This window comes from Leucoraja erinacea, chromosome 3 (genome assembly GCF_028641065.1).
Source record: "Leucoraja erinacea ecotype New England chromosome 3, Leri_hhj_1, whole genome shotgun sequence".
NCBI lineage: Eukaryota > Metazoa > Chordata > Chondrichthyes > Rajiformes > Rajidae > Leucoraja > Leucoraja erinaceus.
In genome coordinates, this window is record NC_073379.1 from 24,200,163 (window position 1) to 24,214,810 (window position 14,648).

A 14,648-nucleotide genomic window follows, 5' to 3' on the forward strand; every position below is an offset into this window, starting at 1 on the left:
CTGAAATTATGTCACAAGTGACGAGCTTAATAGCTGAAGATACTAAGCATGAAGAAGAAGGTGATGAAATAGAACCAGGAGAGTATCTCAAATGTATCTTCACGAAGATCAGGCCGTAAATCTGGTAGCTCAGCCAGTTCGGTTTCGAGGGCTTCTGCTCATTTGGGAGCCAAGGCTGAGTTAGCAGCGCTCTCAATAGAAGCGGATGCTATGAAGAAAAAACATGAGATGGCCCGACAGCAAGATGAAATGGCCCGACAGCAAGAAGAGAAGATGCAACAGATAAAGTGACAGCAAGAAGAGATGGCGCGATGTCAGGAACAACTGGAATTAGATACAAAGTTGAAGGTGGCTAAAGCCAGAAGGGACATACTGGAAAGTGAAGGGTCTAGATGCAGCTCTAGATCGTCAAAGACGATGAGCTCTAGACAGAGAGCCAAAACTGCTCAGAGTGAATTGGCAGTTGAATCGATTCCACGGTCAAAGTCCACAGAATACCTTGGATTGGAAAACCTAAATAGGTTGAGTGAACCTTCAGCTCAGCAAATGGGTGCTAGACCGAAACTAGCTACCATGGGTACATCCCTACATCTCGAGATGGACCAATGGACCAAGGAGAAGGGAATCAGGTTGGTCTATTGGCACTATTGAATAAGCAATCTGAATTCAACGAGATTATAGCTCGACAAAATACCTCTCTCATTCTGCCACCAGTTGAAATTCCTACGTATGGTGGAGATCCTTTGGGGTATGAAACTTTCATAAGAGCCATAGAAGAGGTATTAGAGACGAAAGTTAAGGATGAAAAGGAGCGCTTACGATTTCTGGTGCAGTACACAAAAGGAAGTGTGAAGGTGCTTGTGGAAAGTTGTCAGATGGAGCCAGGCAACCAGGGCTATACTAAGGCGAGAAGATTACTAAAGGAATGTTTTGGTGATGAACAGAGGATTGCGAATGCATACATTGAAAAGGGCCTATGCTTGGAAAGAAATCAAGCCAGAAGATGTGGATAAATTGAGTGAATTATGCAATATTTCTGAGAAGATGTTGCACCTCGATGAAAAATCTTGGCTACATGGAGGAAATTAATCTTTCAAGTAATATGAGAATCATCATTAACAAGTTGCCCAGAAGAATGAGAGAAAAATGGAGAGATAGGGCTGGTAAATTACGAGATAAGAGCAAACAAGTAGCCAGACTACCAGATCTGGTGGAATTTTTAGAAAGAGAAGTACGGTACATGTCAGATTCATGCAGCGGGATTATTGAAGAAGCCAAGCCACTTGCAATTTATAAGGGTTCTACCTATGTCAAAACTAAACAAAAGACAGGGCCTAAGAAAAGCAATTTTGCTACCAATATAATACCTGAGAAGGTGTTGGGTGGTGCCAAAGAGGATGCCGACCCGAAAGAACGAGTTTTGTCCATTTTGTCATGAAGTAGGTCGCACCATAAGATGGTGTCGTAAATTTAAAGACAAGAAATATGAAAAAAAAGATGGACTTTTTATAAAAGAATTGTGATTGCAGATATATAGTGCATGCTATTTTTTCCTCGTTAGTATAGTGGTTAGTATCCATGCCTAGCACGCGGGAGATCGGGGTTTGATTTCCCGACGAGGAGCTACAGGGTTCTATTCCCTGATCTTTTGATTTTGATTTTTATGTATGTTAAGCCTTTATGGACACTTTTTTGATGTTTATTGGTAATTGCCTCATTATGTATTCGGAACAATTAGGGGCCGGTATGTAGTGGCCATTTGGCCTGTTTTGCATGTCATTGTGGATGGCATGTTCCTTTAAATTTTAGACTGCCCGTTATAATGTGGGTGGGATTTATGACGTGTCTTTGGGCGTGTTTATGCAACTTAACTGCTTGCGTGGTAGTTTAGTTGGTTAGATTTGTTTTGGAGTGAAGAGGGAGAAGGTTAATCCTTCGAACATGTCAAGCCACATGTCGAGCATGTCACATGTCGAGCATGTCAAGCCACATGTCGAGCACGTCAAGCCACATATCAATATCATGTGAAACATGGAGACACGAGGAGTTTTCTAGTATCTGAAGTAATGAGCTGGAGTTCGAGGAAGATTGCCGGAACAAGTCAGAAAACCTTGGATGTATCTTACTGTTTTATATCTACAATAAAGAAAATATTCATTAAAAGACTGTGTGCTGAAGCTTTATGAAAGGAGAAGCTCTGAAGGTCTCTGAGGCAGCTTGCATGCATACCGAAGATATTCCCCTTATCCCGTCTCACCCAATTAGTGGCTAGGGAGTTAATTTCCTGAAAGATTTGAAAAATCTGCCGCTACACATAGAACGATAAAAGAAGACTTATCAATTATTTCATTAGACGCAGAAAAAGCATTTGATCAAGTAGAATGGAAATACCTTTTTACAGTATTACAAAAATTCCAGTTGGGAGAACATTTTATTTCATGGATAAAACTGCTATATGATAAGCCGACTGCCAGAATGCTGACCTATCATATACTCTCACCTAAATTTCAGTTATCCAGGGGCAATAGACAGGGATGTGCATTATCACCCCTGTTATTTGACCTTGAGATTGAACCTTTGGCGGAAAGTATAAGAGTACATCCGAATATTCACGGCTATAACACTAAATACTCCAATAATAAAATATCATTATATGCAGATGATTTATTACTCTATATCACCAATTCCCAAGTTAAGCCCCTGTCTCACGGTGCGAGTCCACCCACGAGTGATCCCGAGAAAAGAAAATATCAAACTCGTGGTTGTCTACGAGATTCCAAGTTTATGTTCACGAGTTTAAACGAATTCCCCACGTGAATGTCTAAGTTTGCCGTTTACTTCTCATTTCTGTGATGTACCAAGTTCCTCTCCCGAGTTACTCTTGAGCCAACAATGCTGTGTGGAAAAATCATCACATGGATAAAAATGTCATGCAGTTTTTTTTTACTACCAAAAGTCTCCCATGACCATGGACAGACCTGCCCCGATGATCAGCTTCTCCGTGTCTCTTATGTAGCTGCATGCTTCTCTTGTCATGTAATTAACCACTTTATCAAATTGTTGCCTATCATTGCTACAATGCAATAAATGGCATTTAAAGTACTTGGCTGTCAAAAAAAGTACAAATCGTAAAGGTGTTTAAGAAACAGACTGCAGGGAGAACTTCAAAGCTTTTGTAAATCGATAAAATTCAGGTAGAAGTTGAACTCAAGATTTAAATCCCCTGAAAGTTAGGTTTCTTAACACAGGATAGATGTTCTGCCAGAACAGAGTTGCTGAATAAAATCGTCTCCCGTTTTCCTCCGTTTCTTGCATGACCTCGGCTTGTCCGCTTTATTTCACACTTCGTGATCTGTGTAATGTTTATAAGTGTAAAATAATAAACTGACTAAGAAGGTCCAGTGTTCTCCCCTGTTAGTTTAGTTTAGAGATGCAGAGAGGAAACAGGCCCTTCGGACCACTGGGTCCGCGCCGGCCAGCGATCCCCGCACACTAACACCATCCTACACCCACTATCGACATTTTTACATCCACCAAACCAATTAACCTACAAACCTGTACGTCTTTGGAGTGTGGGAGGATCTAGGAGAAAACCCACGCACATCACGGGGAGAACTTACAAACTCAGTACAGACTGCACCCGTAGTCGGGATCTAACCCGGGCCTCCAACGCTGCATTCACTGTCAGGCAGCTGCACTACCGTGAATGAAGGCCTGTTTTAAGTATCAAATAGAGGAGCACACTCCAAAAACTTGCAGGAGTGCAGGTCCACCATGACGATGCCGTGGCCGCGGTGGGCTTTGGGGGAGGTACAGGTGACATCGGTGACCAGGCGAGGGATGTAGACCATGGTCCGATTGATCCAACACACAAACCACCTGGCGTCGCAGGTGCAGAGAAAGTGGTTGCCGCATAGTCGCAGCTCCCGAAGGTGTTTGATGGGGCTGTCCGGGAAACTGGAGGCCTGGATGGTCTTCAGGTTGTTGTAGCTGAGATCCAGGTACTGCAGGGAGGTCATGTCCCGCAAGAAGTCCTTGGTTAGCTTGGAGATCTGGTTGCGGGTGAGGTTGAAGATGCGCAGGGTCTGGGTGCAGTTGGACAGGATGAGAGGCATCGTAGTCAACAGGTTGCTACCGAGGTCCAACAGCTCCAACCAGCCTAGCAGGTAAAGCCTGCCCCAGTTGGAGCTCCGCAGCTGGTTACTGCTCAGCACAAGCTCCTTGAGTAGCGGGGGCAGGTGGCTAAACACGTCGTGGGGCATGAACGCGATTTCTTCCCCTAATAATCAGGGCTCTCGCTTAACTTTTTTTCCCTGTTGCCAACCGGGCAACCTCGGCAGCTTTTTAGGTTGCCAAATGACAGTTTAGGTGGTCATTTAAGATGGCTTGCATGACGCGTGCAATAATGAGCTCGGACGAAGTGTTTAGTTACCAGTCGGAATTATGGTCAATGAAGCATTCACACATTATTTCTGCTTCAAATAAAGTCACAAACTAAACATATTCACCAATCAAGACATGATATATCCCACAATGACATGCAACAACATTATAATAAAGTATCTCTTTTTACACATTGCAATTAATGCAATTTTTATTATTTCTTTCCACTTCCAAACTAAAATGTGGTTGGATTATTCAGCGTATGATCAACCTGTGTCATTAAATCCTGGACCATGGTAACATATATGCTTAAACATGCACACTACAGATTGTTGCAAGCATGTTTTCTGTGAAGGAGCGAAAATTATCATGACATGGCCATAGCATGGGTTGTTATTGGTATTGTTACAGAAACACCCTCACTTCCCACATAATTTATCCACAACAAAATATATAGGTTGCAAGGAAATTTCTATAGGCATTTTATGATAATAGCTGACAAAACTGACTATACCCATCTGACAGGTTAAACATTACACTAACTAACAAGAGATGGCCAAAGGACATAACTGCAGCAAATGTTCTTTTGGTAATATATTTAAAGGTGTCAAGATGCCACATTACCGGACATTCAGATTAGATGAATGTGTCGTGAACAGCAATGAAGATACCCAGTTTGTAAGCAACAAATTAAAAAAAATGTTGACAAACGCTTTTTCCATCATTCCCACCAGAATTAACGTAAAAATTTCAATTGAAATATCTCCTGACCAAATTTGTGATGTATATGATCGACTGTAGAAGCAAAACCTGGATAAATCCAACGTATAGTTGTGAATGTTGCTCATTAAATAACTACAGTACTGATACTCCATATTAAGAGCATTGATTTGCTGTTAAAATGAATTCTGTAATAATGTGTCAACGGCAGCAGTGACAATCGAACACTGCGGTTTTAATGTTTCACGTGTTCACAATTTCATTAATCCATTTTTATGTTGAGAAGGCAACTGGTGCGAAATGGGTGGAATGAGGCAGGAGAATTAGTGCGTGTTGGTTGGAGTAGGTAAAATTGTGAGGGGAGAGCGTGGGGGATGACAGTGGGTTGAATGGGGGGGATCTGTGTGGGATGGATGGGGGGAGCAGTGCAGGATGAAGGGGCTGAGCAGTGCCGGATGGATGGGAAGAGGGGTCAGTACAGGATGAATGGGAAGAAGGGTCAGTACAGGATGAATTGGGGGGGGGGGGGTAGATGAGGAGGGGAGCACAGGGGATGGCAGTGAGGACTGAATAGAGGCAGGAATGGGGATCAGTGCGGGATGGAGGAGGGGTCTCAGGATAAGGGTAGTGGAGGGGGCGTACAAGAGAGAGAGAGAGAGGAAGGGGCAGAGGAAGTGGGAAGGAAGGTCAGCACTCCTTGGACAACACCGGCATCATCACTCAGATCACTATAAAAATATGGAGGGGACTGGGGGACAGAATATCTTGGCGGCTGCGCGCGCATGCGCACACTCACACACACACACACGCGAGGCTTCGGAGGCTTCTGTGAACGGTAATTTCAGCTAAATCCAGCGCTAAATGCATCTCAACTCTGCCTGTCTCGCCTACAGCACTGTCTCAATCCAGACAGGGACAGGCAGAGTTGAGCAGCGCTGCTTCACTGCACTGGGCCTGGGGGCACCGCTCCCATTTGACTCCCGATGCCTCTGGCCACCCTCGGGCATGGAGACGCTCTGGGGTGGGGACGGGGATGGTCCAGTGGTGGTTCGGCAGCAATTGCAGCACCGGAGACCGGGATCGATCCTGCCCAAAGATCCTATAGCGCTATAGGATCTTTGATCCTGGCTGCGGTGCAGGGCTGCCGAGAGTGTTTTGACACGTCTCCCTCCTCCAATCACCGTGCTCTATCCTCAGCCCTCCCCCCCCAAACTTGTGCCTCTGACCTACACCTCCCTCCTTCAAGGCTTTGTTTTGAAAGCGCCGTTGGCAGAGAGGCAGCAGCGGCCGCTATCAGCAACGATCCTATAGCGTTATCAGGCTGGGCGGGGTGCGGGAGTAGGAGGAGATGGAGCCGCTGCTGCTGCTGTGCGGGGCCCGTCATTCGCTCCGACCCTCCGACACGCCACACTTAGCATCTTTCCCACGGTATATCTTCGGTATAAACCAAGTTGCCAAGCCGGGCTAAATGACTCGCCGTTTAGGTTGCCCAGCGGCACTTTGAGTGGTCAGTGGTACCCGGGCAACCATTAATTTCGAGCCCTGATAATCCGCTGCTATCTGCGTTCGAGAGCGAAAACTTGCAAAGGGCACGCACGTTTCCTCGCACTGAAGATGGACACAGAATGCTGGAGTAACTCAGCGGGACATGCAGCATCTCTGGAGAGAAAAGGAATGGGTGACGTTTCGGGTCGAGATCCATTACCTCTCTTCAGAGATACAGCAATAGCACAGCACAGCACAAAACCAGTCTGAAGAAGGGTCTCGACCCGAAACGTCACCAATTCCTTTTCTCCAGAGATGCTGTCTGCCCCGCTGAGTTACTCCAGCATTTTGTATCTATATCCCATGGCTTATAATGTCACCTCACATTGTAAAATCATTATCTGAAGAAATGTCTCCTCGCTGGCTCAAACATAATCTATGTAGAACTCACGTTTCTCTCTGCTTCATATACGTGGGAATTCCCTCAGTATGGTCACTTTTCACGCGTCCCGCCCGGTGTTAACCCTTCCCATCAATGCTTGAGCCCCCATCTTCGCTCTGCACCTTCAGCTTCATCGGCTGCTCTCTCCCATCAAAAGTATCCAAGTTAATACCCCTATCCATCCATCCATCCATCCGTCCATCCATTCATCTTCCATTAAGATCTGACTAATCTTCAACATTTCACCTGGCACTCAGGCCAAACCCACGATAGACTCAAGTGTCACTACGGTAAACTCACGGGCCACTACGTTCTTACAACAAGTTTAAATGTTTCAAATTTTAATTTCAAGAGTAAATTTGACTCATGGAAATCTTTAAACATGTTTAAAATTTTTCAAGAGGTAACAGGTTTCCCGGGTACCTGCCGTTAGCGCCACAAGTCGCTAAAATTTCGTCCACAAGTTCCGACGTCCCCGCTACGTTAATTGTATGTGATTACCATGAGTTTAATTTGTTTTAAACTCGGGGTCACTCGTGGATCGACTCGCACCTTGAGACAGGGGTTTTAGCATTCTAAGTATATTAAATCTTATAGAGGAATTTGGTTCCTTTTCAGGATATAGAATAAATTGGAACAAAAGTGAAATTATGTCAATAAAACCTCAAGAGCCGACACACCTTCTAAAATTCCTTCAGAATTGCTACGGAAAAATTCAAATATCTTGGTGTTCATGTAACCAGAAAATACACTTCTCTATTTAACGCAAACTTTCCTCCTTTAGTTACTAGATTAAATGCTCTTACTCAATTTTGGAAAACACTTCCGATGTCTCTCATAGGCAGAATAAATGCCATAAAGAGGATCTTTCTCCCACATTTACTTACAAATCCTGTACTTATTTCAATCAATACTGATATACCTTCCTAAATTAAAAGAAAAAAAACGATTCTCTGATCACAAACTTTATTTGGGATTATAAAACACATAGAATTCATAAATGGCATCTATGTAAACAAAAATAAATTGGTGGACTGGCTCTCCCCAATTTCTTATACTATTATTGGGCAACGAATATTAAAAACTTAATCTATTGGTTGGACAATACATGGCAACATGTAAAATGGTTAATAATGGAGAGAGGATTGTTCGCCTTTTAATATTGGCGGGATTCTCCAATAAATTTGAGGAAAACACTATATGAGAAAAATCCGATTATCCACAGTACCTTACGAATCTTGAGACAAGTGAAGTCAACCCTTAAACTGAAAAATTTATCTCTTCTCTCACCAATTGCCAACAATCCTTCGTTCAAGCCATCTATTTTAGACAAAACGTTCACACATTGGGAAAGATTAGGAATCAAAAAACTCGGAGAACTTTATGAGATGGGAACTCTTCTCTCATTTCAAGAATTACAGTCGAAATATCATCTGAAAGGTAGTCAATATTTCAGATATATTCAAATTCGAGACTATCTGAAATCATATACCCAAGACTACCATATTTGTTGCCAGACATACTAGACAAATGTATGAATAGATACTCGGAGTCAAACAAGTTAAAATCATATCTGTATAACACCCTTTTAAATATAGAAATCCCATCGCCAGAAGTAATTAAAAGAGCTTGGGAAGATGAACTCGGCCTAATAGTCTAAAAAACAGATGGGTGGAAAACCTTCTATATATACACAATGGTTCGATTAATGTTAGGCATTTGTTAATTCAATTTAAAATACTGCTCAGACTCTATTATTCAAAGTCTAAACTGAATAAGATCTTTCCAAATGTATCTCCTATTTGTGATAAATGTCTTCTTCAGGAAGCAACTATAACCCATTCCTTTGTCTCTTGTATAAACTTACATAATTTCTGGAGAGGAATTTTTGAAATTTTTTCAAAAACACTAAAAATAAAATTGGATCCCGATACAGAATTGATCATTCTAGATACATCAGAAGCCTGCTCTGTGTTATCATTATTTCAAAGACGTTTCCTTAATTATGGCCTGATAACGGCGAAAATACTAATACTCATATTTTGGAAACATACATCAGTATGTTAAGTTCTTAAGAAGTGGATTATAAACATGTCCGAGACGCTACATCTTGAAAATATTAGACTTGTCTTGGCAGAAAAACCAGATCATTTTTCGAAGACATGGACACCATTCATCGATTTATTACAAGGATAATATGGCACAACACAACTTTGGATTTGAATCTAATTACGGCTTGGGTGAGGTGGGTGGGGAGGGATATGAGGCAGGTATATCACCACTTTTTTCTTTCTTTCTCTTTTTGTCGTTTTATTTTATTTTTTTCTATTCCTCTCTTCTTTCTTGCATTTATTAACCACTTTGGTAGTCTAGGGGATCTATCTTTGCACATCTCACTTTTTCTCTTTCTTGCTTTATTCTTTATTCTTCTTTATTGTCTTCCAACTATAGCTAAAAGTTAAAATTGAAGCTGTACAATAACTATTATTTCATATGCCGTTGGTTCTATATTTGTACATTTGCTTCTAATAAAACATAAACAAAAACAAAAAAAAAACCTATCTGCAATTGCTGTGTCTACATTTGTCAAAAATCTGTCAATCTCCACCTTAAAAATATCAATTGACGGCCTCCACATCATTCTGTGGCAATTAATTCCACAGATTCACCACCCTCCTGCTAAAGAAATCTAACATTATCTTCCTGATGTTGGGGGAGTCCAGAACCAGGGTCAACAGTTTAAGAATAAGGGGTAAGCCATTTAGAACAGAGATGAGGAAACACCTTTTCAAACAGAGAGTTGTGAGTCTGTGGAATTCTCTGCCTCAGAGGACGGTGAAGGCCGGTTCTCTGGATACTTTCAAGAGAGAGCTAGATAGGGCTCTTGAAGATAGCGGAGTTAAGGGATATGGGGAGAAGGCAGGAACGGGGTACTGATTGTGGATGATCAGCCATGATCACATTGAAGGGCCGAATGGCATACTCCTGCACCTATTGTTTATTGTCTACTGTCATCTCCTTTCTAAAGATATGTTCTTTTATTCTGAGGCACAGTGAAAAGTTTTTGTTGCATGCTAACTATCCACGCCTTTCACTATTCGGCAGGTTTCAATGAGGTCCCCCTTCATCCCTGTATACTCTAGCGAGTACAGGCCCAGTGCCGCCAACTGTTACTCATGCGTCAACCCAACCATCCCCTGGATCGTTCTCGTAAACCTCTGCTGGACCTTCTCCAACGCCAGCACTTCTCAGATGGATGTGAACTCACATTTCTTCGTGGGACGGCAGACTTGGTGCAGGAGGCCTTGCATCAGGAAGTGGATGAGGACAAAGTTGGCGGGTTCATGGTAGTGGAGGTGCATCACCAGGCCCGCAAAGCCCTGAGGCTGACATTCTCGGTCCAGGAAACACTGAAACAATCCATCAGCACATCCAATCACTTCACTTAAACCTTTCCCGCAACTAAACTAAATTTATGAAACAATTAGACAGGAGCATGGATAGGACTTTTTTGGAGAGATATGGACCAAACGCAAGCAGGTGGGACTAGTGTAGCTGGGACATGTTGGCCGATGTGGGCAGGTTGGGTCGAAGGGCCTGTTTCCACACTATATCACTCTGTGGCTCAATGACACTATAAACCTTTTTTTCCCCAGGGTATAAATGTCCAAGTCTGGATTCAAAGGCCAATGTTCGTGCTGGAAAGGGTGCAGAGAAGATTTACGAGGATGTTGCCAGGACTCAAGTGCCTGAGCTCTAGGGAGAGGTTAAGCAGGCTAGGACTCTATTCCTTGGAGTGCAGGAGGATGAGGGGTGATCTTATAGCGGTGTACAAAATCATGAGAAGAATAGATTGGGTAGACCCACATAATCTCTTGTCCAGAGTAGGTGAATCAAGAACCAGAGGACATAGGTTTAAGGTGAGGGGTAAAAGATTTAATAGGAACCTGAGGGGCAACTTTTTCACACAAAGGGGGGGTGGGTGTGTGGAACAAGCTGCCAGAGGAGGAAGTTGAAGCAGGGACTATCGCAATGCTTAAGAAACATTTAGCCAAGTATTCACATACAAGGAATTTGCCTTGGTGCTCCGCCCACAAGTAACAACATGACATACAGCGACAGTTACGAATGTCTCAGAAAACACTAAACATTAATAATAATAAAACATTAATGATAAAGCACCATTGATCAAGCATGTGAACCAACACAATACCAAATCTAAGGGAGGCTACAGATTTTTGGCTGTTCAGTAAAGCAACTACTTAAGAGGATTTTAGGTAGGAACATGGATATGCAAGGTGTGGAGGGAAATGCATCACTTGCAGGCAGATGACATTAGTTTATCTTGGCATTATGTTTGGCACAGACATTGAGGGCCTAAGGGCCTGTTCTTGTGCTGCACTGTTCTAGGTGTTCCAGGAATAGGTGACATTTTGTCTGAAGTCTCTTCAGACAAAATACTCTATATGCCAGGATTAGATGGTATTAGCTATAAGGACAGGTTGGGTTGTGTTCTCTGTATCATCGGAGACTGAAGAGATACTTGATACAAATATATAAAATTATGAGAGGCATAGATAGGGTAGACGGTCAGAACCTTTCTCCCATTCAAAGACTTGAGAGCAAAGCTTTATGGTGAGAGGGGAAACGTTTAAAGGCGATGTTCAGGGTAACATTTTTATTTTACACAGAGGTTGATGGATGCTGTCAGGGGTGGTGGAGAGCGGATATGATAGTGAAGTTTATCAGGCTTTTAGATAGGCACATGAATATTGAGGGAATGGAGGGATACAGATCATGTGCAGGTAGAGGAGGTTAATTTAATCTGGCATCATGTTCGGCACAGACTTTGTGGGCTGAAGGGCCTGTTCCTGTGCTGTACATAGCAATATTACAACATTTTGAGATTTTAAAAATCAAGTCTGCAATTTATCCCATCAGAAAAAACACAAAAAGAAGTTTAATTTGACACCTAATTCACTTCCATATCTTCAGTATTAAAAAAGTTATGGCCATTTTCATACTCGGAAATTAGCATCTTGTTCCCTGTTGCTTTTCCATTGACTTAACTCAAAAGCTGTGATCAAGGACAGTCTAAAGCCCATAACTTTCTTAAAAATTAAGAGAACTGAATGAATTACAGTTATTATAGATTGAAGCATTCTGAAATAAATATGAAACAATCGTACTTGGATGACCTGAAATTAAAGCATATAATTAGTTAGCTACCCAATTGTAGCTAATTACAAAATTCAATTACTAAATCTAAACATCTATCCATTTCTTAAGAAAAGGTTAACATTTTTAAAAAGCTTAAGTGTCCAAATAACATTCACACAAGAATTCACAATATAACATGATTTTTAAATCTCATTGTCATGAATTCATAGGCCAAATGGAAGGAATTTAGTGTTTAATTCCTGTAAATTAATGGGCATTTAAATCATCTTGCTAGTGGGATTTTATGGAACGCGCTGGTTTGGAACGTTGCGGTTGCAGTGAATTTAACCCCATATCGGCAAGAAAAATACTGCCGGTTCGTATATTTACATAATGACATTTTCGCAACGTGAAATTTTGATTAAAGGTATCCTAAGAAGCAAGTTTATATGAAAAAATAGACGGCATAACTTGCCTTGTCCCTACGTTAGATCCGTCCCGTTGTCGGCATTTGAAGATGATTTTAATTTTACTCAATTAACAATTAAATGATCCAGCGCTAATTTTAATAAACTTAATAAAACGGCACTCAAAGCGATTTTTCTTTAGCAACTAAACAGCCTGACAGAGATGATTTGAATAGGTTGCAGAAAAATCGCATTTTAAACCCGACCCCCTCTCAAAGGTGCCAGTCGCACACACGGGCAGCGACAGAACTGCTGAGCCGCTGAAGGTAAGTTTTGTAACATACCTACTGTACAGTCCTATGTTAATGTAGAACACCTCCAGAGGAGTATGTGGAATTAGATACAATTACTACATCTAATGGGACAAGTGTAGAAGGATACAAAATTAGTGCAGGCAAGACATCTGGAGGAATACATGGATAGCAATGGTCAAGGGGGATCTGGGCCAAACGTGGGTAGATAGAACTGGTGTAGTTGGGCGTGTTAGTCAGCATGGGAAAATTGTGCTGAAGGGTCTGTTTCCGTGTTGTATGACTCCAAAACACTATGAAATGTGATCTGTATTGATGGCCAGAAAGTTTGGCAAGGGTGTGGTGGGCCATAGGGCATTCTCTGTGCTCTACCACTCTGTCCACAACTCTCGAGGCAGAGAATCCCCGAGATTCACCACCTCTTGTGGCCCACTTCCCACCGAGTTACACCAGAACGGATGGAAGGACATTCCCAGAAATAGCCCTGGGATTTTAACTAAACAAAATAAGGGACATCTTACCTTTCTGAGAAGGAACTGCAGAGTGAAGAGGAAATAGTATTTGACTATAATCTGTTTTTGGGGTTGATTGAAGGTCATTAGGGAGTATCGGAGGACGGAAAGTACCTGTGAAACAGATTTCACACGGTAAACAGCGAGACAACATCACAGCAATGAAACAGCCTTCATCTCTTGCTAATATTTCCCAATCCAGTCGATCCCCCTCTGATGGGTGTCAGGGGTTACGGGGAGAAGTCAGGAGAATGGGATTAGGAGGGAGAGATAGATAAGCCATGATTGAATGGCGGAGTAGACTTGATGGGCCGAGTGGCCTAATTCTGCTCCTATCACTTATGACCTCATGACCTTATGTCTTCACACTTGTGACCCCCTCTCCTCCTCTCGGTTTGCTGTACCCCTCTTATCTTTAGGTTTAGTTTAGTTTAGAGATACAGCGCCTTCAGCCCATTGTATCCGCGCTGACCAGCGACCCCCGCACACTAACAGTATCCTACACACACTGGGGACAATTTACAATTTTACCGAAGCCAATTAACCTACAAACCTGTACATCTTTGGAGTGTGGGAGGAAACCGGAGCACCCACAGATCACAGGGAGGATGTACAAACTTCATACAGACAGCATCCAAAGTCAGGATCGAACCCGGGTCATGGCCCAGTAAAGCAGAAACTCTACCGCTGCGCTAACATGCCACCCTAATCTACTACTGCTAACATTTTCCAATCCAGAAGGATACCCGTCATTCCTCCACACTTGTGATCCCCTCTCCTCCTTTCCGTTTGCCCTTCTCCTCTCCTTCATTCTCTTACATATCTCTTCCTCTTGGCATGCTGTTCGATTCTGGTCTAAGGTATCCCACTGAACGTGTCATCCCAGAATACAGATCCTGGCTCCAAAATTCCAGAGCGGCACAGTGGCACAGCCAATAGAGCTGCCTCACAGCGGCAGAGACCCGGATTCCATCTTGTGCTCTGGTGCTGTCTGAGTTTGCACATTCTCCCTGTAACCGCGTGGGTTTAAAATACATTTGGATAGGAACATAGATAGGAAAGGTTTAGAGGTATATGGGCCAAACACGGGCAGGTGGGACTAACGTAGATGGGGCATCTTGGTTAGTGTGGGAAACTTGGGTCAAAGGGTCTGGCTCTATTAAAAAGACGGGAGGAATGGGATATAGAAAGGACTAGATTAAGTGGGATCCGTTGGGTCCCAGTCAAA

General features: G+C 42.7%; 1 protein-coding gene across 3 annotated transcripts in view; it reads right to left on the reverse strand.

Annotated features, from left to right (window-relative positions):
- The window catches only part of LOC129695394 (probable ATP-dependent RNA helicase DDX60), a 139,440-nt gene that overhangs the window by 17,388 nt on the left and 107,404 nt on the right, over positions 1-14,648 (reverse strand). For all 3 annotated transcript variants that reach the window (XR_008723153.1, XM_055632303.1, XM_055632302.1), the window contains exons 30-31: positions 13,430-13,534; positions 10,299-10,440 (exon numbers count right to left, since the gene is read on the reverse strand). Coding sequence is in view for 2 of the 3 variants with exons in the window: in XM_055632303.1 (XP_055488278.1) it covers positions 10,299-10,440; positions 13,430-13,534 (247 nt within the window). In the remaining variant the exon portion in view is untranslated. The remainder of the gene's footprint in view (positions 1-10,298; positions 10,441-13,429; positions 13,535-14,648) is intronic.